General features: G+C 39.0%; 3 protein-coding genes across 3 annotated transcripts; all 3 read right to left on the bottom strand.

Moving 5' to 3' along the window:
* Positions 1-9,530: 9,530 nt before the first annotated feature.
* On the bottom strand, positions 9,531-9,974 carry LOC147380758 (uncharacterized). The gene has a single exon (XM_086431305.1). The coding sequence runs from the start codon at positions 9,972-9,974 to the stop codon at positions 9,531-9,533; it is 444 nt and encodes a 147-aa protein (XP_086287431.1).
* A 533-nt stretch (positions 9,975-10,507) lies between these two features.
* On the bottom strand, positions 10,508-11,266 carry LOC147380757 (uncharacterized). The gene has a single exon (XM_086431304.1). It carries the CDS (start codon positions 11,264-11,266, stop codon positions 10,508-10,510), a length of 759 nt encoding a protein of 252 aa, XP_086287430.1.
* A 4,139-nt stretch (positions 11,267-15,405) lies between these two features.
* Positions 15,406-17,936, bottom strand: LOC147380756 (UDP-Glycosyltransferase superfamily protein). Its single transcript, XM_086431255.1, has one exon. The coding sequence runs from the start codon at positions 17,624-17,626 to the stop codon at positions 16,178-16,180; it is 1,449 nt and encodes a 482-aa protein (XP_086287381.1). The 5' UTR covers positions 17,627-17,936; the 3' UTR covers positions 15,406-16,177.
* Between the last annotated feature and the right edge of the window lie 5,217 nt (positions 17,937-23,153).

The raw sequence follows: 23,153 nt of genomic DNA, 5'->3' as shown, positions 1-23,153 counted from the left end.
TCCCAATTGCCATACAGCTTGAGACTAGCATCAAACACACCCTAAACTAGAACATTGGATCAACTTTTTACGAAGAGTATGGGCTCAATTGTGATATAAGAAAATGGTTGAGATTTACATCATGACAATCTCAATAATATTTAGAGGAATACTAGCTCCACACTCCTGTGTAGGAGTGTGATCACTTGTTTCCAATATGTAACATGTCATATGGAAGAAAATGTGAAATTTTATCTCCATTTCACTTATCAAACAAGTTAAGTGTATTTTAGACAATTCAATTTTGTCCCAAGTCCTATTCAATTTCACACCCACAAGTCATTCCACCCATGCTTCTAAAACATGGCATTCCATTTTGTCCTTTATTGAGTTGACGTGTCTAAGTCATCTCATATCAAATGAGACAAATCGTTGAACACAATCCAAAATTATTTATAAAAATATATATTTATGAAATAATGGTTGATTAGAACATGTCTTAAAAATTAATTATTAATTATTATTAAAAATCTTGTTGGCTCGGATATGTTTTATTAACTCGTTTGATATTTTAAAAATAATGAGCAAGTCATACCGGATCTTGAACTAGTCAATGTGAAGGACGGTTCACATGGCAAATCTCATTCATTCATGAACGAAAAATGAGACAAACTTATGCTTGTTATCTTGAACTCGAACAATTTTAAAGCCATATTTCTATCTCATTCTTTTAAAACTCAATATTTCATCTCGTCTCATTCCCTGTTAATATTGAGTTGACTTGTTTGAGTATCTCAACTTGGACCAAATAAGATTTAAAATTATTTTTATATCAAATGAGCTATAATTGACACAGGGGGTTCAATAAACATATTACCCCTATCCATTCTTGAAGTATTGAGTATTTCAAATAGTAAAATTCGTACCGAGAGTGCTCAAATTATTCAAGGGATTGGAAAATATTACAATAGATTATGGGGACAATATCACTTAGAATCATTTGTGAGGAGCTAGATTTTATTCACAACTTTTGTATGATGGATGTCGTGGTCTGTTACCACATTCTATTGGAAAGGCCATGGATTCACTTCCATGGTGGAATAGCCTCATCTTATCACCAATGTTTCAAATACTCCTTGAACGGACAACAAAAATCATATGGGCTGTAGAAGAACCTTTCAAGACGTGGGAAGCTAATTATTTCAATTCGAAGTTCTACCTGCTAACAAAGATTGTGAGTGCTCCCATAGAAGATTCAACATAGTTCCAGACATCTACAATTCCGAAAAAGAACCTTTAGAAATGGAGTGACAACGACTTTGCTCTTAGAAGAAGATTTAGATTAAGAGAATATAGAAGTAATTATGTCAATTCAGCCATAGCCACAATCAGACAAGAAAGTTTGTTATATGCAATCTGGATGGCTTACGAAATGAGACATAGTCAAAAATATTTTGAATAATTCTTTGTATGAAGAATAATCTTTTTTGCTTCTCTTTTCTTTGATCATGCATGATTTTGTCAATTAATAAGTTTTTGGAATACAATTATTTCTAATATGAGAAAATTAGTTCGCTGAAGGCAATGATTGATCATATACATTTTCTTCTAAGAAGGATGTACTTGTTCTAAGACTGTCAAATATGAAGAATGTGTGTTGTTCTCAAGTTGTTTCTTATGTGAAATTTCTATGTTTATACTACATGAAAATGAATATAGATTATACTAAATGCTTGGGGTTATAAAAAGGTTCTAAAGGATCCCATTCACCCTTTATTTTAATTCCCATTTCGTTACAATTTTTTCAGGTGGGTTTAATTGGGATAGGGGCTTAGATTATTAGGGAATGAAAAAAAAAAAAAGAGGTTAAAGGGGGAAATAGTCGGAAGGGGAAATTCAAGTAAATAGTAAAGAAATTAAAACAATTTCATGCCTTGGTCTTCTTCATATTCTAATTTGATCTTCGAGACTTAACTCAAAAAATGATTGAGATTGAAGTTGGACAAAGTTGTAGGATCTTGGAAGCTCTCAAGTAGGTAATTGGACAAAATTTTACAAAGAAAGGATGCTTGGTCTCTTACCTTGGGAGCCTCCTTTTGTTATAAGCCATTGGAAACCATTGGAGATATAAATATCAGAAGTTCAACTTAATTGCACAAAAATCACATTGAATGACTTTGTTTACCCTTCATCAAGGAGGTCCTGATGGTCATTTATACTTTAATGAGTCTTAACAATCATGACGATAAGACATTTCTATCATGGTCTAAAGAATTCTTTGAGAGAAATAAGGGCCCGTGTCGATACAGGAGCCAGAGTAATTAAAACATAAGTACTCCCAGAAGTATTTTTTTAAGTACTATCTGAAGTAACTGGATATGTGTTGTACGTTTGGATGCAGGATCTGAGAAGTACTTCTCACAAAGTTTTGTGTTTGGAAACTATTTTGGATTTTGTTAAAATGTCCAGAATGCCCTTATATGTAAGAATTAATGTTTTTAACATTATAACTCAACAACCTATGCTCAAAAAAGTAACAGTTACTATTTTTATTAAATAAAAATATTTTAACAATATTTTAAACTCAAAATATACTTATTCTTATTTTTTTTTTTAGTTACACAGAACCTCCCCTAAATATTGGACTTATGAAAAATAAAACCTGTATAAAAATATGACAGTTATCACATAATAAGACCTGTATCATCATACAGAAAACCATATGTATAAATCACCCATAAATTTTTACCTAAAAAAAAAGTGTTAATAATCTGCATCACCCAAACATGCTAACAAACAAAGTAGATCTAAAATACCAGATAATTCATCTCTTCATATTGTTAGAGCAAAGTCGACAATCATACCCCGACTTATTCTTAAACCTTGACTTGGTGAATATGCTGACACTCAACAACACACGCACTTAGAAAATTAGTTTAGTATACATTTTTAGCCCAATTAGAACTTAGGCAAAGCATCATACTTAAGCAATGTTATCCTCATGTGCTAATGCATTAGACATGATATGTGATTGGGTGCCTGTCAACATCACCCTTCTCAATGTCTTTCAAGGATATGGTGCTAACCGCAACAAAACTCCAAAACAATTGGTAACTTAAGGTAATTTGCATGAAAACTATTGGTTGGAACCAAATCGCAACATGTTGGGTTTGATAGCACTCATCATATAGTTTATCTTCAAATCTTTAAAAAATATAAGAATATGGAACCTAGACACACAAAACTTGTAGCAAAACAAGTTAATTATAAATTGGAGACATACCTCACTTTCAAGTTTGAGGACCCAAAAAGTGTCACAGTCTACCCTGACTCCACAAATCCCTGCATTATTCACCTAAAACAGAGTTTCAATTTTCTCATGATACCCATTTTAGAACTAACAAAGAGATTCTGTAAAGAAGTTATGGTTTTCTTAATTTCGTTTTTGTAGAATATTCATTTAAAATTCCACAACCCACTTGCAGCAAATTCAAGGAAACGTGAAGAGTAAAAATATATAACATAAAATCTTTTTTTTTTAATGATTCAAAGGCACAATTAGCTCAATCATTGGAAAATTTCCTAATCTATATGATAAAATATTGCAGAATATTAAAATTCCACGAACAAACAAATAAAAAATATTCGAATTCTGGGGTACTAACTGCAAATTTCTCTAGCAAACTCAAATCTTTTGAAAAAGAAACATGTAAAATAATCAAACTCAACAAAATCTCAACAGGAAGATACCCAGAGCACCAAGAACAATCATTGGGGGCGTAGAATTGAACTTATTTTTCTCAAATCCAACAAGTACAGCTAAACCCCAAACAAACAAAGAAAAAATTGAACAAAATTCATAGTTTCGATTAGATTTGGTTTGATAAATCTGAAACAACACCAAAAATAACTTGAGGGTTCTGTCGAGAGTTCCGTTGAGGGTTTCAAAGATCATAAATTTAGGGAGAACTCGTCGCCACAGTCGCCCAATAGAGAAAACACTGTCTGAGGGAGAGAGATCTGCTCTCGAGGGTTCTGTCAAGGTTCCAAACGAGAGATGGTTCTGTCGCTCTGTCGAGGTTACAAATGAGAGAGGGTTCTGTCGAGGTTCCAAACTAGGAGGAAGGGTTGTCGTTCTATCGAGTTCCAAATGAGAGAGGTGAATAGGTTCTGTTTGTTTTTTTTTTTTTTTTTTTTTGTGTTGTGTTGTGTTGGTAGGATTAAAAGAAAATAAAGACTGTTTACTCTTGAGGATAATACTGGAACCGCATAAAAAATTTTGATGGTAAATTGGCTCTCTGTAAAAACAAAATTGAAAAGCACCAATTTCTGTACTTCTCATAAAAGTACTATTTTGACTCTTTTAAAAAGTTGCTATTTCAAAGAATGTTCAAACGGTAGGGTAAGTGCTTCTGATTCTCTACTAGAGCCAAAAGTACTTAGAGAAGTCAATCCAAACAGACCCTAAGTATCTGCCATTGAGAAGAGTTTAATTTTCATAAAAAATAACAATATGATGGCATATAATAGTCCACACGTCACAAGTTCAACTTAATTGCAACAAAATCAATTTGAATGACCTTATTTTCCCTTTATCAAAGAGGCATTGATGGTCACTTAAACTTTATTGAATCTCACTAATCATGATGATCAAAGGTTAAGAGTGTAAATTTCCATCAAGGTGTCTAGAAAATTAATAGAGGGATATAAATGTCTATGCCTTTGACACAAGTTTAATTTTCATAAAAAAAAAAAATAATATGGCATGCCATTATCCAAACTTGAGGGGCCTTAAGGGTCAATTACTTCTTCTTTGGTTTTAACAACTTGAGGATAGAGAGGTAATTGGACTTTAAGAAGTAATAGGAAATTACCTTGGAGGGTGCCTCAAATTAAAAGGAAAACTTTATTGAAAATTTATATGAGATGATCAGAGGGGGATAGAGTGGGTACTTCCTCTTCGTTCTCTCGAGACATGGAGGAAAACAAGATTACAAGAGAGTTAAGGAATAAAAATACCCTAAGCAAATCTGTAATATATGGGGTGGGGATCTAAGAATAACTGAAAAATTGTTGGTCCTTTAACAGGGCAAGGACTTGGGCAAATTTGCATTGATCCTCGCTTATAGGAGGGACTAGCCAAAACCAAACCTAGTCCATACCCCGTGAAAAGACCAGGCTAAATTTATTGGTTCAATCTTGGGCCTTGGACTTGTCTTGCACTTTGGATTTTTGATAATTTTGGGTTAAACCTTTGTACTGCAGGGTCTCTGGGTCCTCTCGGGGTTGGCCCAGACAATCTAGGGTGTCTACACTCCTACCTTGGAGAGGAGGAGGGTCAGCTACTTCAAAGAGTCCAGCCACCTATCTTGGAGATGGGGAGGGGGCGGCTACTTCAAAAGGGGAGTATGAGAAGAAGAACAAGAAGGCATGAGCATAGAGCCTCCAATCATTGGGATGGAGAGGGGTCGGCCACTACTTTGGGCTGAGTCAGTTATGCATGGATAAGAGGGTCGGTCACTTATGCTATGCTCTCCTTGATCGGGTTTGGATCGTGTCGGTTTGAGCTGGATCTTGTTTGCATCTTGAGGTAATTATTTTCATATTTAGGATTATTTTGTTAACCCCGGGGAAGGTTTAAATTTGGTTCCTACAACTTTGGCCTATAATATTAGAATTTATCCCCTATGAAAAATTGAAAACCCTAGATTCTTTTTAATTCTTGTTTGAAAATGAAGAAATTCGGAAAGTTTCCAAAATTATGAAAATGATTTTTTTTTGGTTTCTCTCCAAAAATTCATGAACTCCAATCTGCCTAAAAATCCGATCTTCTTCTTGAGATTTGAAGGTTGAAGAAGATAGAATCTTGAGGTTGGAGGAGGGACGATTAATTGGCAAAGCACCAATTAATTTATTGTTTCGTCAATTTAATTGGCTGGTTGACTTTCCCAAATTTTCAGGAAAATATTGGAGAACTTTGCTACAATGGGTAGGGTGTAGTGCTTGTATAGCAGTGGTATAATGATACCTCACATTCGCAAAATCATTGTCATTTGAAATGCTGAAACTCTGAAGAATTTATAAGGAGTGCGTGGAGTGGGATAATGTCCTTGGCTCCTGATTCATAAACCATAGTTTGAGACTAATATGTGAGAAAGTATTTTGATTTGGTTGTTGTTTCACGTGGTACCTTTCTATACTCTGTTAAATGAGTAATGATAATTGTAGGAACTTTTCGTCCGCCTCGTTTCCGAATGACGCTGAACCCTGAATTGATAGATCTCTCCTTGATCCGACCTTCTTCCCTATTAAGAAAAATCTCCGATGCCAAAGTTAGACTTATTCTTCTTGTTTGCAAAGGAGGAGAAAAAGTGCGTACCTTTCATATGGGGTTTCCTCCTTTTTATAGAATTTCTTCTTCCTTAACTTTTCGCTTTCCTTTTATTCCCTTGAAGGAGTCAATGCCTAATCCCTTGAAATCAGGGATTTTCCCAGATCATTACGCTCGAATCCCAAGAATTCAGGGATCTTAGCACATTATCCTCCTTGACTAGTTACTTCTGCAGATTTTTCCCGATCTACATTAATACCCGAACAATTGCGTCTCAAATACCCGATCCACCGACCCACTCTAAGATTCAGATGCATAATTATGTGGCCGAGGTTTTTATGCCTCCACAATGCCCCCTCTCGGAAGGTCGCGGGCATCGTGAGTTTCCGAGAACATTTATTATATTAACAATATTAATCATTCAAAGGGGTCGCGTGGTTCCAAGGTGAGCATTTAATGTCTAATATATGTGTCGTTAGCCATTCCTATTGTATTTATACGCCGTCGTCTTATCATATCGACTATTAAATGCGGCCGTTTGAAGTTGTAGGCCATTGGTTTTCTTCCACGTGGTGCCACCTGATGGGTTGGGTATGGGACGCATGGCCTTCAACCTCCTCATCATTGATGTGCAATGATGGTTGCAACAGCTCATGATGTGCACTCTTTTCTAGACAATTTCATCCCTTGGATGGAGCGAAAATCTCGAGAATCCTTTTCTTATAAAAAGGACTCCTATTTCCATCTCATTCTTACCTTTCCAGTTCCTCTCGTCAAAGTGCTGCAGTTTCTTTCCTGGGTTCTCTTTGCCTGCCATTTCCAGTCCAAGTCCTTTTTTTCTCTCTCTCGATCAAGGTACCTCTCTTGCATTTCTGGTTTTCTATTTCAGCGTTTTTTCTTCCTTCTTCTTCTTCTGTTTCCCTTAAGAAACCAGTGATTCTTAATGGGCAAAAAACCTTATAACCCTGTTAGACCTTCCATAGAAGACTTCCGGTTTACTTACTCTATTCTAGAGTTCGTAGCCACAGATTGGTGTGACCTTCCTGATCCTCATGAAATGTGGGAGGAGGGCACGACCCTTGTTTCCTGGGGTCAATTCAAAGCCGGTCTTAGGATTCCCCTGTCCCCATTGACTAGAGAAGTCCTCAATTTTTTTCATAAAGCTCCTGCTCAGATGACGGGGAACTTCTTCCGTTTAATCTTTATGATTGAACTGATGAACTCCCGTCTCCCCGAGGGCCAAAAACTCGGCCTCGTTGACATCCGGGCCCAGTATAAACTCTCAAATGCCCCCAAACGACCGGGATTCTTTTACTTGATGAAGAGGAAGGGTCGGGAAGTTTTGTTACAACTTCCTGAAACTGATAAAGAATGGTTCATGTACCTAGTCCGGCTTATTGGCTCTTGGGAATACGCTGAGGAGCAGTCCTCTCCGATTCTTAAAAATTATTACTTCAATTGAATGGGTAGAAACTCATCTATAACCCTTCTCTCTTTTTTTTTTTTTTTTACTTACTCCTTGTTCGTTTTGCAGGTATTAAAGACAGACGTCCTCCTTGTGCACCCGTTCTAGAGAGTATTATGTCTAACAATGAGTTCTGAGAAAAATTAACATCCTTATCCCCTAACCTTCCTCTCACCACTCTCTCAAGACCTACAACAAGGCCATCCTCCTCTCGTCTTCAAACTACTGTTCTTTCTTCTACAACTTCTTCTTTCGGCCTCGGAAATCCAACCTCTGAATCCGAAGAAGAGATGGAATCCCAACTGATAACCCGCAAACCTTCTGCAAGAAGACGCCCAGCTCCTGAGACTCTCCCTACTCCCCTAACAGTTATCCCTCCAGTTGATCCTTCCAGTAAATCTCCTGACCTTCCAAATATTCCTCACTCAACCTCCGAAGGACTGCCGCTCCGTTCCAGCCCTGTCCACCAAGGAAAAAAACAAAAGACAGCCACCACCTCGACTGACAAAGACGTTCCCACCAAAGGTCCTGCTCCGAAGGAGAGGATCCTGTTAGTAAAAGTCCCTCTTGATGCCTCGGCCCTTAATGATGCCAAGGTAGCCCGAGGTATAGTTGAAGGCAACCTCTTCCCAGCAGATAAAAAAGTCGCCTCTGACCTTTTGGAGAATGATCCAGTTGCCTTTCTTGACGATCTGTGCAGTCACCTGACCAAGGTATTTTGCTCTCCTCCCCTTCTACTTTATTTTTCTTGCCTGTATTACATTTTACTAAAAAATTTCCATGTTTAGGCTCAGCATGGGCTTTTCGCTCTGGCCAAAAGCAGGGTAGATGCCCTTAGGGGAGCCTGCTCCTTTCGTCAGCTACTTGAGGCGAAGGACAAGGAAATTTCTAGCCTTAAGGGTCAAGTGACCGACCTTCAGGAAAAACTTTCGAGCTTAGTAGATGAGATGGCTCGAATTTCTCATGCTTTTGAAGGTCGCCTGGAAAATTTCAAGAGAGAAGCGGAAGAGGAGAAGGTGAAGGCACTCGGGGAGTAAAAGCTTGCCCTTCAGAGGCAATTGGATGAGAATGTGAAGGAATGGGAGGATGCCCTGGAGGAGGAGAGGAAGTTGACAGCTAAGCTTGAGGATGATCTCCAGAAGCTCCAATCATCTCTCAATTCCTCTCTGCCCCCAACCCATCCAATCGTGGACCCTGTTACCTCACCTGAGGGCGATAATCGTGTAGAAAAATGATTTTACATTAACTTCTCATGAATTTGTCATATGATGATGACTTTTTGTTAACCTTCTATGTAACTTGCTATATGACTTTTAATATTTTATGCCGATCATTTTTGTTTTACCTTCTGTATCTATTCCTCTTGTTACATAACACCTTATTCTCTGTTTCGTATCACCCACCTCATAGGGTGATACTCGGATCTACAACAGATCCAACTTTATAAATATCTTCGTGTCACCCACCTCATAGGGTGACACTCGGATCTACAACAGATCCGACCTTATAAATGTCTTCGTGTCACCCACCTCATAGGGTGACACTCGGATCTACAACAGATCCGACCTTATAAATGTCTTCGTGTCACCCACCTCATAGGGTGACACTCGGGTCTACAACAAATCCGACCTTATAAAAGTCTTAATAGGTATAACAGAATTTCATTTGCGAAAGAATTTTATCAACTGAAAGAACGCATTTTTATTTCATGCATGAATAAATGAAAAGACATCAACATAAATACTACATACCATTTCATTGAAAATATTTATTAAGATTGAACGCGTTCCACGGTGAGCTAATAGATTTCCCGGTCATTGTTTTTAGATAGTATGCTCCTGCTTGACCGATCTTGGCAACTTGGTATGGCCCTTCCCAATTTTCTCCGAGTTTACCACTGTTTGGCAATTGGGTGTTCTGGAATATCTTCCTCAGTACAAGGTCCCCTGGTTCAAATCCTCTTATGCGCGCTTTCCGATCGTAGGATCTTTTTAATCGCTGGTGATATCTTCCCAGTCTCTTCAGTACCCTTTCTCGTGTTTCGTCCATCCAGTCTAAGTTTCGAGCCAACAATTCTTCGTTTACCAAGTTGTTTACAACACTAGTCTGGCTTGTTGGTACTTGAATTTCGTTCGGGATAACCGCTTCGGTTCCGTATGTTAAGGCAAATGGGGACACTCCCGTTCCTCTTCTTGCCATAGTTCGATATGCCCAGAGCACGCTGTGTAGCTCGTCAGCCCACAAACCCTTCTTCTCACCTAATCTTTTCTTCAAATTCTGTAGAATAACTTTGTTAGATGTTTCTGCCTGACCATTTCACTGAGGATATCTAGGAGACGAACTCAAGCTGCGAATTTCGTACTCTTGACAGTAAGCTATTATCTTTTTTCCCCTAATTGTTTGCCGTTATCAGTTATAATGGCAAAAGGTATTCCGAATCTTGTGATTATGTGTTCCCAGAGGAATTTAACCACTTCTTCCTCTCGAATTCTGGCTAACGCGATTGCTTCTATCCACTTTGTGAAATAGTCAGTCCCCACTAGTAAAAATTCCCTTCCTCCGGTTGTACGTGGAAACGGTCCCATAATGTCCAGCCCCCACATGATGAAAGGCTAGGGACTACTGATCGAGTGAAGTTCTTCTGAAGGTTGTCGTATCATGTTAGCGTGTCGTTGGCATTTGTCGCATTTCTTAGCGTATTTCTTGGCATCTTGTTGCATATATGGCCAATATTATCCTTGGGCTAGAGCCTTGTGTGCCAACGATCTGCCCCCTAAATGATTTCCGCAAATACCCTCATGTATTTCTGAAAGAATCAACTGTGCCTCCTTCTGAGTTATGCACCTCAGGTATGGTCCTCCGTACGACATTTGAAAGAGTTCTCCTTCTATAAGTATGAACCGCCCTGCTTTCCTTTTCAATTTCCAGGCTGCCTTCTTGTCATCAGGAGCAACCCCCGACTTGAGAAAATTTACTATCTCATCCATCCAAGTGGGGCCTGAATTTATTGCCACGCAGTTTATCTCTCTCGTTGAATCAATGCTTGCTGTGGCCAGGAATTCCACCGGGATAGTCCGAACTTCTGAATTTCCGTGCATTGACGCAATATATGCCAATGAATCGGCATGGTGATTATCATCCCAGAATATTCTTGATATTTTCACTTTTTCGAAACCCTCCATTTCCTTTTGGATGAGCTTTACATATTTTGCCATTCTATCATCCTTCACCTGAAATGTCCCTCCGCATTGTTCGACCACAAGTTGGGAATCTGAGTAAACCTGTAACTCTTTGATCTTTATATCTCGCGCCATCATTAATCCATCGAGGACAGCTTCGTATTCAGCCTCGTTATTTGAGGCCCCGAATCCTAACTTCAAAATCTTTTCTAGTCTATCGTTACTAGGAGTGATCAACACCATTCCTGCCCCTGACCCTTGAGAGTTTGCCGACCCGTCCGCGAATAATTTCCATCCCGTTTCCTTACTCATTGGATCGGGTATGTCTTCCTCAATTGGATCTGTTTCTCCTTCTTCTACCCAGTTCGGATCCTCGGCCGGAAAATCAGCAAGTAGATCAGCTACTACTTGTCCTTTCTACGCGCTTCTAAGCTCAAAGACTAAGTCGAATTCTCTTAACATGACAGTCCACTTGGCCATTCTTTTGGATTTTTCTGATCTGTGCAACACCTCTCGTAATGGATAATCTGTAACAACCCTCACCCTATGAAATTGAAAGTATGGCCTGAGCTTCTGTGCTGAGTATACTAGAGCGAGGCCGATTTTTTCCATCCGGCTATATTTTTCTTCGGAAGCACCTAACGTCTTACTCACGAAATAGACTGGCAATTCTTTCTTTCCTTCTGTTATGAACAATATGGAACTTATTGTTGTTGGTGTCGCAGCTAAGTACATTCCTAAAGTTTCTCCATCTTCTGGTTTGCTCAAAACGGGAGGAGTTCCGAGGTATTCCTTTAGATTCTGGAACGCCTTTTCACATTCTTCCGACCATTCGAACCCTGTTCCCTTCTTGAGTAATGAAAACAAAGGTTTGCATTTATCTGATGACCTTGATACGAACCTGCTAAGCACTGTTATCCTCCCTGCTAGCTTCTGTACTTGTTTTAAGCTGGTCAGGGAAGCCATCTCCGTCAGTGCCCTTATCTGTTCAAGGTTGGCTTCTATTCCTCACCTGGTAATCATGTATCCCAGAAATTTTCCTGATGACACTCCAAATGCGCATTTCTTTGGGTTGAGGCGCATATTATACTTTCTTAAACGAGCGAACGTTTCTTCCAAATGGAACATATGATCCTCCGCCCTCTTGCTCTTTACTAGCATGTAATCGATATAAACTTCCATAGTATCTCCCAGTTTGTCTTCGAACATCTTTGTGACCAACCTTTGGTACGTAGCCCCCGCATTTTTTAACCCAAATGGCATTACAGTGTAGCAGAACAGGCCTTGCTCAGTAATGAAAGCAGTTTTTTCCTGATCCATGGGATCTAACGAAATTTGGTTATAACCCGAATACCCGTCCATGAACGAGAGTCTTTCATGAACCGCCGTTGTGTCTACCAAGCGATTTATTCTGGGGAGAGGAAATCCGTCCTTTGGGCAGGCTTGGTTCAAGTTAGTAAAATCGATACACACCCTTACCCGACCATCCTTCTTCGGCACCGCGACTATATTCGCGATCCATGATGGGAACTATACTTCTTTTATGAATTCGGCCTTTAGAAGTTTTGCCACTTCCTCGTTCACAACTTGTCGTAATCTTGGCGCTAACCTCCGAGGCTTCTGCTGAACAGGTCGGACGTTTGGATCCACATGCAGCTGGTGGCACGCTACCTGCGGATCGACACCCGGCATATCCTCTAGCGACCATGCAAAGACATCTCTATTATTCTTTAAAAATACTATCATGTTATCTGCTTCTTCCTTCTTCATCCCTGACCTAATAAAGGTCAGATGCGTCCCACTATCTCCTAAGTCAACTTCCATCACTTGATCTATTGTGGTGACCCAGCTAGAACGCTGGGCAATCTTTGATTGCTATTGCTCTTTAGAATCAAGGGAATCCGCCTTTATTTCCCCGACCTTTTCTTGGTGTTCTTTTCTTCTCCCCTCCTTGACCGCACAGGTAAAGCATTGTCGGGCAAGTGACTGATCTCCACGGATTTCCATGGGACCCTGCAAAGTTGGAAATTGGAGAACCTGATGGAACGTGGATGGTACAGCCTGCATTGAATGGATCCATCTTCTTCCGAGTATAACGTTATATGCCGATTCAGCATTGACTATAATGAATCTAATCATGATAACTTTCGGACCAGATGAAACGAGCAGAGTAATCTCCCCTATAGGCACTACTGAACTTCCACTAAACCCGTAAATGCTGACCTCTGATTGTTCCATTCCTCCTAGTACGCCCATGCGCTCAGCGGCCGACAAAAACAAAATGTCAATGGCACTTCCAGCATCAATGAGTATTCTTTTTAGATCTACTGGGCCCACCTCCAGTGTAATCACCAAAGCATCATTATGGGGGACGGACACCCCCTCAAGATCTTCGAAAGTGAACACCGTCGCTTTTATTCCCCAGATTGATTCTGGTACCCGTGCTACTTGGACTCCTTCCGTTACTTGGAAAACTTCTCAATCATGCCGTGTTTTCCTGACTTTTGATCGATGGAGGATTCCAGGCAACTTGTCAATTGTTAGCTCTGCTACTATCATATTTACGACTCTCCGACCTTTATCTTCTTGGGTCAAAATTCTTCATGGAGGGGGAGGGGGCAAGTCACACCTTCTGGATTCTCCCGTACGTGTTGCCACGTACTTTCCGAGCTTCCCCATATCAATCATATCCTGGATGACATGCTTCAACTTCCAGCAGTTATCGGTAGGATGATCCTCCGCCTTGTGATACTCGCAGTAGGGCATTCCTGGTCTTCCTCTGTAGTTCGGGGGTGCTGGCTTGAAATTCGGATCATCCCGAATATGCCTCAGAATTTTCGAAGGCTTCACCGTCAAAGGCGTTAGAACTCTCTTCGAATTCCACGTATTCCTAATTTGTAATTGCGACTGGCACCGTACTCGATGTTACTAGTGCTTCTCTAGTCCTACTCTTCAAGGTTTCTTCTAGAGTGATGAACTTTTCCGCGACCACATAGAGGTCTTCCATCCTCTCCGGGGGATTTGTCACGAGTTCTTCATGTAACTGGGTTCCCGATAGTATTGCATTCACGTACGCCTGAACGACCATACCGTCGTCCGGATTTTCCACCGAGAGAAGATGACTCCTGAAGCAAGCCGTGAAATCTCGAACACTTTCTTTCTCCTCTTGTCTCAGGTAGAACAGGACGTTGACTCTGACCTTTCTCCTCCTATTGTGAATGTATTGGGCTACGAACTTTTCTTTTAACTGCTGGAAGCTCCCTATCGCCCCAGGTGGGAGCCCTTGAAACCAAGAAATAGCTCCCGATCTGAGTGTGGAGGAGAACAACTTGCAGACCAATGCATCGTCACCTTCGTACAAGATCATCATGTTCTTGTAATGCATAACATGCTCTACAGGATCTCTTGTTCCATCGAAAGAATCGAATTTCGGCATATGAAATTTCCTTGGTGATATGGCGTTTCGAATCACCTCAGAGAATGGGGAAGTTCTCAGATCTCTAACGACCGTCTGAGCAAGCCTCCCCACCTGTCCTCGCTTGGCGGCATCCTCTTTTCTACGCTTGAGTAATTCCTCCACTGCTCCAATGGTTAGTGGACTTATGGGTACGCCATGTTCTTCGGTCGCTTTATTCTCCTCGCTTCTTACTTTAGGGTCATGATCTCCAGAATATCGACTTCCTCCTCTGTTAGTTTTCTCATGGTTTCCCGATTCTTCTTCCCTTTGTTGTCTCAATCGTTCATTCTCTCTCTTCAGTTCTCGAATTTCTTCCACCTGACGATCTAAATTTCGCTGCAGCTCTTCTCTGATTTGCGTCAGTAGCTGTTGAACGTCTGGCACCGGCAAATTGTTTTGTTCCTCCTGAGCGCTTCTTCCTTCTAATGCTCCCGCTTCCGCTCGCCCATCATCTCCGTCTGTCCCCATATCATTTGGGCGAATGACAGTCCTTCTGTTAGTATTCCTAGTACCTGCCATGTGTATGTCGTATTGTTGTCAGTTCCCACGGACGGCACCAATTTGTAGGAACTTTTCGTCCGCCTCGTTTCCGAATGACGCTGAACCCTGAATTGATAGATCTCTCCTTGATCCGACCTTCTTCCCTGTTAAGAAAAATCTCCGATGCCGAAGTTAGACTTTTTCTCCTCCTCTGCAAACAAGAAGAATAAGTCTAATTTTGGCATCGGAGATTTTTCTTAACAGGGAAGAAGGTCGGATCAAGGAGAGATCTATCAATTCAGGGTTCAGCATCATTCGGAAACGAGGCGGACGAAAAGTTCCTACAATAATTATAGTTTTCTGATTATCCCGGCATGACAAACAAAAATACATCAGATATTTGCATTTGCTACACAAACCAATGTTTAACTTTTATTGGATATTAAGACTAGCTAATATCAACTTAATTTGAAGTACCTTACATTCAGTTCATGCTTGACTTCTTTTATTGATAAAAGATTGTGATGTAAAGCAGAGGGAAGCAAACATAATCAATGCAACAGAAAAAGAATTATTTTAATTTCTGATATTTCTAAGTTTATTAACAATAAGGAGATCAAGGAAATCTGATCTTACAAAATCCCCCCAAAAAAAGAGCCCTAAGATGCATTGCCATTACCTATTTCCTAAACAAATAGTTCCTACCCTTCAAACATTCTCTCAGTTTGTTTCCTGAACATATAGTTTCTGGATTTGCCAACTTTGGAACAATGACAAGATTGACTTCGTAACGACCTAATAGGTGTGGAAAGCAAAATACAATAACTAAGCAACATCACTTCCACATTTGTAACCCACGGACGGGACTATTATGGAGCTCGGGAATGGTCAAAACAACTTCTTGCTTGACTTCATAACATTTTTGCAATTTCATAGAAAATATCACTACAAAGACAACATGGGTTGGCCCATTTTCTCCACCTAAAAGCAGCACCTGATTAGAAACTTCAGCCTGCTCATCTTGGGCTGCCATTCCAGTAAGGATTTAGCTTTCAAGCCCCCTTACTGCACACAAACAAAAGCAATCCAAAACGGTAGATATACTTCATTGTAGCTTCAATTTCTAGCCCTTCAATGCATATATAAACCATTCAAAACCCTGTTCTTTTATGGTACAATAAGAACTTCATGAAGGAGAGTCTTAATCGAATTAACACTAAAACATATATACACAATTGATAATTTATACTAACTCTGTGAAACGGGATGAGAATCATCCCGCTATTTTAATCCGCAGGGCGTGTGTAGCTACAATAATCCTCACTATCATTCTTATCCTTGGAGATACAAAGAAAAAGCCTTTCATAAGCACCTACCATTTTAGTAGCAGTGAATAACTTCAAAGCTCTTTGTCTAGCGACGTCACCCTTTTTCTTCAAAACTCCTCTACGATCTCTCCAAACTCTATAAAGAGCCTCCTTCAATGAAGTCACTGTGGGCGAAAATACATAACCCATCTCTGAGCTAACAATCACTGACCCTGTTATGCTAGCAAATCTCGTAGCCATTACTGGCTTACCAGAAAGCATTGCTTCTAACAAGGTATGATCCAATCCTTGAGCTCGAAGAGTCGGGTTAACAAATACATCAACCGCATTATAAAAGATTGCCAATTGGTTTTGTTCCAATGGACCCAAAACAAGTAAATTCGAACCGAGATCTCTATATCTACTGGCCCATGGGCCATCTCCAGCAACCAAAACAAACACACTTCTTCGAAATACCTCATGTTCCATGAAAATCTGCCTTAGAGCTTCAAACATTATTGGATGTCCTTTATCCTTCACTAGCCTCCCAGCCATACCCAAAACAAAAGACTTCGATTCTGGAATGCCAAACGTCTTTCGAAAATATTTCCCTTGTATGAAATCAGGCTTGAAGATTTCTTCGTCTACTCCATTAAGAATCACATGAACACGATCTTCAGGGATCATGTAAATCCTCTTAAGAACATCTCCAGAATGATCACTAGTGGCAACATGGTGGGCATAATTTGGAAAGAACTTCACCTCTTCAATAACTTTAATAGCCCTTTCGGTTAAAGCAAATGCCCGAGGTTCTTCAGGAGTCCTAACCAAGTCCTGAATGATATCAGAATGTATAGCTTCATAAGCGATCCCGTGCCATGAGACAGCAAGGTTAGTCAAATTCCGTGCCCGAGTATATAAAAGCCCGACGCTTTCAGTGTGGATCACATCGAAGGGTTTTCCAGTTAGATTTTGGCTCTGAAATTGCTTCCAAACTAAAGCTTGATCAAGGTAACCACCTGATGTTGGTTTGGAGAGATGGAAATTCATGTTTCTAAGTGGGTATTTTGGGAATGAGGAATTTGAAGAGGTTGTGAAGATGTGAAGCTCATGGCCTCTTTTGGCCAGGGAAAGGTGTAGGGTCTTGGCATGTCGTTCGAGCCCTCCAGCGAGACTTTTATGTGGCCATTTCTTGACAAAGAGTGCAATTTTGAGGAGCTTTTGAGGTGGGTTTGATGAGAAGGAGAGATGATTCCATGAAGAAGGAAAGGAGAGGAGATAATTGGGTGTGATGTTTGGGTTTTGCACTATGATAGAGCCTGAGTAATAAGACCAATAGAGGAATGAAATGGATGAGATGGAAGACAGAAGAAAGAGAATATAACAGAAACAACGGAAACTGAAGATTGTAGACTGATCTTTCGCCATGGACAAATACAAATAAGCGATGATTAGATTCTTTGGAGAACACTGTGAAGTTCTGAATAGGATGTGCTGAATAGATAATAACAATGGGAATGGACGTAAACTTCAAACTTTCTTTGTGTTTCCAAGGATCTAATGGAGACCTGCACATGGTTCTCTACCAAATTTTAGGAAGGTAAATCTTAAAATATCAATTATTTATTAATTTATGCATTGATTTGTTTACCAAATTAATAAACTTTTCTTGTATAGCACGACAACCCATTTCAAATTCAGTTTTATAATTCGAATTTCCATATATAATATAGAGAAGGTTCCAGGCCCTGACCAGAGTCAAAAAAATATATATTAAAGATTAAAGGAAAGATTACTTAAAGTACCCTTCTGGAGAAACTTCTTTCTAAATGGTCCTTTAAGTTTTCAATGGTTGTTTGGCAGGACATTTAGGGTATGTTTGATTGCATGGAAAGTTACTTTTCATGGAATTTGAAATCCATAGAAAATTAGTTGTGAAAAATATATAGGGTTGGAAAATCGAATTCCATTATTTGATTTCACTTGAATAAAATCATGAAAAAATATGAGAAAAAAGAAGAAGAGGAGAAGGAGGAAGAAGATGAGAGGAGGGGGAGAGGAAGAAGAAGATGACGAGGAAGAGGGAGGGGGGAGGATGTGGCAACGGTGGCGGCGGCGACGATGACCACGACGGTGGTGACGACGGTGGTGGCGACGACTGCGACGGTGGCGGCAGCAGCGACGACGGTGACGACGATGACAATGGCGATGACAGAGGTAAGTGAGGAAGATGGGGGGAGAACGTGGTGGTGGTGGTGGTGGTGGCGGAGGAGGTGAGGGATGGAGAAGAAGAAAAAGAAGAAGAGAGAGAGAGAGAGAAGGTGGTCGGAGACGACGACGATGGTAACGACGGCGATGACGACGACGACGAGGTTAGTGTAATGGTGGTGGTGGTGGTGGTAGTGGTAGGGAAGAATTGAGGATGGAAAATATGGGTGGATTTTATTTTTCCACCCATATGTGTGGGAAAGTGAAATCTATGATTTAGTGGACTTTTTAAATAGGGTGGAAAATGAATTTCCATTTCCATGTGCAATCAAACACTTGAAAAATGTCATTTTCCATGGAAATTGATTTTCCATGTGCAATCAAACACACCCTTAGTAAACTTTTTCTTTCTAAATTGCCTATGGACTTCATTTCCGACATTTCTCACGATTAAATGCCCTAACCATTTGAACTCATCGTTTTCATAAAAAAAATTAAAATTTTGACATCTCAATCGAGTTTCAAAGACTCCATTCTCTCATAAAGGATTTAAGAAAGAAGAAAAGGTCATTTTTAAGGGTTTTTTCAAAAATTTGAAGATGTATGTAAAAAACTAGGGTTTCCACTTTTTTTCTTAGTTTTTGAATGAAAATCAATCAATAATGATTCTTTTGGGTTGAAATCATTTAGAATGTCATTGTCTCAAGTTTTTAGTCCATCTTTCCATGTATTTTAGTCGGAAAAACTCAAAAATTAAAAATGGGTGGATTTTACCAGTGTTGAGTTCACCATTTTTTATTTTAAAAAATGGTGAACTAGAAAGTAATTAAATAAGTGTCGAGTTCAACAGTAAAAATTATGAACTCGACAGTACGAGGGACCATTAAGAAAAAAGGTTTACTAAATGTCTTGTCAAGTTAACACGCAAAACTTAGGGACTAGTTAGAAAGAAATCCTTCCACGAGGGTCCTCTAAGTAATTTTTTCAAGGTTAAAATGTAAACGAAGGAACCCCCAGACCCAATATATAGATATACTAGAGTTAACCCATGCCCTTCCCACCTGGGCATCCTCTTTGGGGTAAAAAGGTAGAAGAGGAAAGACAAAAAAGGTTGGACTAAGAGAAGAGAAAAGATTCTAAAGTTGAAAATGTGTTTTTGAAAAATAATTAATGAGAAAAAAAGTAAATTTAGAAATTGTCTTGAGATTTATGGCGAGATTAAATCCCAATTCATCTTCATAAAGAGAGTGGGGTCTACCATTATATTTGATCATATAGATAAGATGCAACCTAGCTAACTCGGTAAAACATTTGAAATGTTGATCCCACGACTTGGGTTTGAAAGCCATTGGACTAGCAACTTTTTCATATTTTTAGAAGTAGCGAAGCACTCGAAACTATGGTTCAAATTGTTCAAATGTATCCAACAAAACATATTAGTCAGTACGTCAATCTGTGACATTAATATGGTGCTAAAAACGACTGTCCTTGGCTCTCATTTTCAGTGGACTGTCTTAAATAGTCATTTTACATAAAACGACTGAGGATAATATAGTATTTTTACGAAAAAATTGATAATGTGGTTTTGGATTCAGAAGGATAGCTCAAAGCTATTGTTCTCCCTTTCCTTCAATTTCATCTTCCCTAATATTTCTCAATCTCAAAATAAGAGATTGAAATCTGTCGATTAGTTGAGCCAAAGAAGAAGGGTTTTCTTCCTTGATTGGCAAAGCAACATTCTTAGGATTTGTCCAAGCATAATCTTAGCTAGGGTTTTTGTTCTTACCTGGTGGTGCCATGATTATTTGAGATTACATTATTGTGAAAAAATTATGTAATTTCTATTTAATTGTTTATAATGATAATAAGTAGTTATTTAATAATTCTCCCTTTTTAGACTTCTGTTTGAATTCCCGATTATATGACGTTAGATGGTTTAGAAAATAATTAGATTTATAAGGGTTGAAGACGAGGGGCGTTTGGGTCTTTTCATATTGCTAGTTGGGGTCTAGGTCATCAATTTCAAAATATAGGGGTATCTCCAATATTCAGCAACATGTGAGGGGGGCAAGTGTAAAATTAAAATTTTTTTTTCTTCAAAAGTTCTTATAGCGACCCGTAACTGTAGCTAAAGACCTAATATATATACTTGTTGGGTCCCGTTCGCCACCCTTAGTTTTACCACACACTTTAACAAACGCGTTTTATCTTACATGGGTTAGAAGTTTCGGAATGAGCTGATTTTTGGTGAGGATGATCTCTATGGTGAGGAGATCATCCTCACCAAAAATCAACTCATTCCAAAACTTCTAACCCCATCAAAATTGATTTACAAAAAATGGACGGTCCACGATTTTTCAACGTGTAAACATGGGGCTAAACATTTCGGAATGGGCTGATTTTTGGGGAGGATGATCTTCTAATCATAGAGATCATCCTCACGAAAAATCAACTCATTCCAAAACTTCTAACCCATGTAGGACAAAAAACGTTTGTTAAAGTGTGTGGTAAAACTTAGGGTGCTGAACATTTCCCATACTTGTTTTTCAAAAAAATAACCTATAGCGACGGTCGTCCACCGTCTCTAAAGACATATAATTTGTTTTATAAAAATACCCTACAGCGACGGCCAATAGCGGCTGCCGCTATAAGTCTCCTATATAACAACGTTTTCTGAATAGTTGGCCGTCGGTAATACATATAGCGTCGGAGGTTTTTGCGACGACCACCAATGGCCCAGGTGGCTGTCGCTATATGTTTTGAGTTAATTGAGATGGCACATTAATACTGCACTGCTGAAACTGGTAAGATTAGCTTCCCTTGATGTTGAACAATTCCTTGGTCTTGAGATTCTCGTGGACCTTGTGATTTGATTGAGTGCTGCTTCAACTTCTATAGTATGTAGCAAATTATGAGTGTGAGTATAGTTGTGAACTGGTTCAGCGAATTGAGTGATCAAATATGGTTGTTTCTCTTTTATTCTCATAATTGTGTGGCAATTACAAATCCCTTATTGTCCCGAAACCGATTTATTGCATATGGGACTGTCTTTTAGACATAGTACCTTGCTTTTTTTTTTTATGGATCTCCAAATTTTAGCTTTCTATTCGAAAAGGTCTTCTTTTCGATTTGATGTTTATGCTATGCCCACCCAAGAGGCAAGCCCTACTAATTGAATGGTTCAGTCTGATTGGGGAAAACTTTTAATCTCTTAACTATTTTATGGTTCATTATATAAATAAAATCCATGTAAAAATGGCACAAATCATATCAATAAAACAAGGAAATGTACAATTTTAAGATTTTTATCGTGCAACACAAAGAAACACCGCACACCCATCCTACAAGATAGCCATAAGTTATATTGTTTGGAATGTTTAGATAGTTCAGGAACTTTTCCAGATCACCACATCTTTGGACTGCCACTTGATCCTAAGACCCTCAAGACTTCAACTGCAAAAGCATCTAATTCACATGGGCATCTTTGCTTTTCCTTGTGCACTCATATTTATTCTGCCCCTTATTTTGGAATTTGACATATGGATGGGCAGAACAGTGAACTACTTGACTTTTTCTTTCTTTCTATTTATTGTTATATGATGTTTATATTGTTTAAATTAACTTCCATTGTTTTGAGAGAAATAGAGAGAATAATAAACTTTTTGAAATGTCCTCTTGTATCAGTTCTTAAATTTGACCCTTCTCTTTTATGTCCATGATTTTGGGGACCTCTAGTGAAAGTAGACAAAAAAAAGAATCATATTTTAATTATTAAATTTCACAGGATAATACAAGTGAATTTACATACTAAATTGTACTTCACTCTTAGACATTTCCCTCTGTTCCCTCTTCTCATGTTATATGTTTTTCATATTTGAACTCATCGACTGTTGAAGCACTTGTAATGTACTCTGAGTGGACAGAGGAGGCTGAGGAGGGTCACTGGACAAAGAAGGTAAAAGTACCCTTTGTCTTTTGTTTTTATGGGGAATGGGTTTCCACTTAAAAATTGATCTCTATCATCTCTTAGAATTCAGATTCTCTTTTAGGGGGAAGGGTAGCTGCAACCTACCATCTTTATAAAGGGCGTTATTATAATTGTGTTTTCATAGAAACAACCTATAGTTGTGGCTTCAGTGCAGCAACAGGGCTTGAACCCACAGCTTAGTTGGTTTGACACATTGCAAAACAAATTTGAAGTCATGGGTTCAAGTCCAGCTTACCCATTTGCTAATGTTTTGACTAGCTTTTAGGTACAAATGCTATGCATTTGTTATGGAAAGAGCAGTGAAACAATTGTAATTCAAGTGGGAAGGTAATACGTTTATAGAATAATATGGTTGTGATAAGTCTATCTAACAAACTTACAGAGCACAAAGATTGGAAACTCACTAAAATTTCGTTCTTGAAGAATTTGATAAGTCTAATCTAACAACCATTTTTAACTACTCATACCATAAAATATATAAATTTTTGCAGTTGTTCATGTATTTATAATTTTCTTTTAGGTGGCAACATCCTTGAACTCCAATCTGTGTTTCCTTTTGCAATCTGGGTCTTCAATTTTTATTTGGCATGGAAAGTAAAGTACCTTTGAGCTGCAACAGTTAGTTTCAATATTCTTGATTTCATTTTATTTCCCATTCATCAGGCATTTGAGGAGACAATTACGGAACCAGGTTCCGTATCCTCACTTTTCTTTGTCTATGGTTTGTATAAAATTCTTTAGAGTCGTGCTCAAGTAACA

Source organism: Akebia trifoliata, unplaced genomic scaffold, assembly GCF_017979445.1.
Source record: "Akebia trifoliata isolate Shusen 1 unplaced genomic scaffold, ASM1797944v1 Contig01006, whole genome shotgun sequence".
In the NCBI taxonomy this organism is placed as follows: Eukaryota; Viridiplantae; Streptophyta; class Magnoliopsida; order Ranunculales; family Lardizabalaceae; genus Akebia; species Akebia trifoliata.
Note: the sequence above shows the minus strand (reverse complement) of the source record. Positions and strands in the feature narration are given on the sequence as shown.

Coding starts and splice junctions, on each gene's coding strand:
- LOC147380758 (XM_086431305.1), bottom strand. CDS start 9,974: ATGGCAAGAAGAGGAACGGGAGTGTCCCCATTTGCCTTAACATACGGA.
- LOC147380756 (XM_086431255.1), bottom strand. CDS start 17,626: ATGGCGAAAGATCAGTCTACAATCTTCAGTTTCCGTTGTTTCTGTTAT.
- LOC147380757 (XM_086431304.1), bottom strand. CDS start 11,266: ATGAGTAAGGAAACGGGATGGAAATTATTCGCGGACGGGTCGGCAAAC.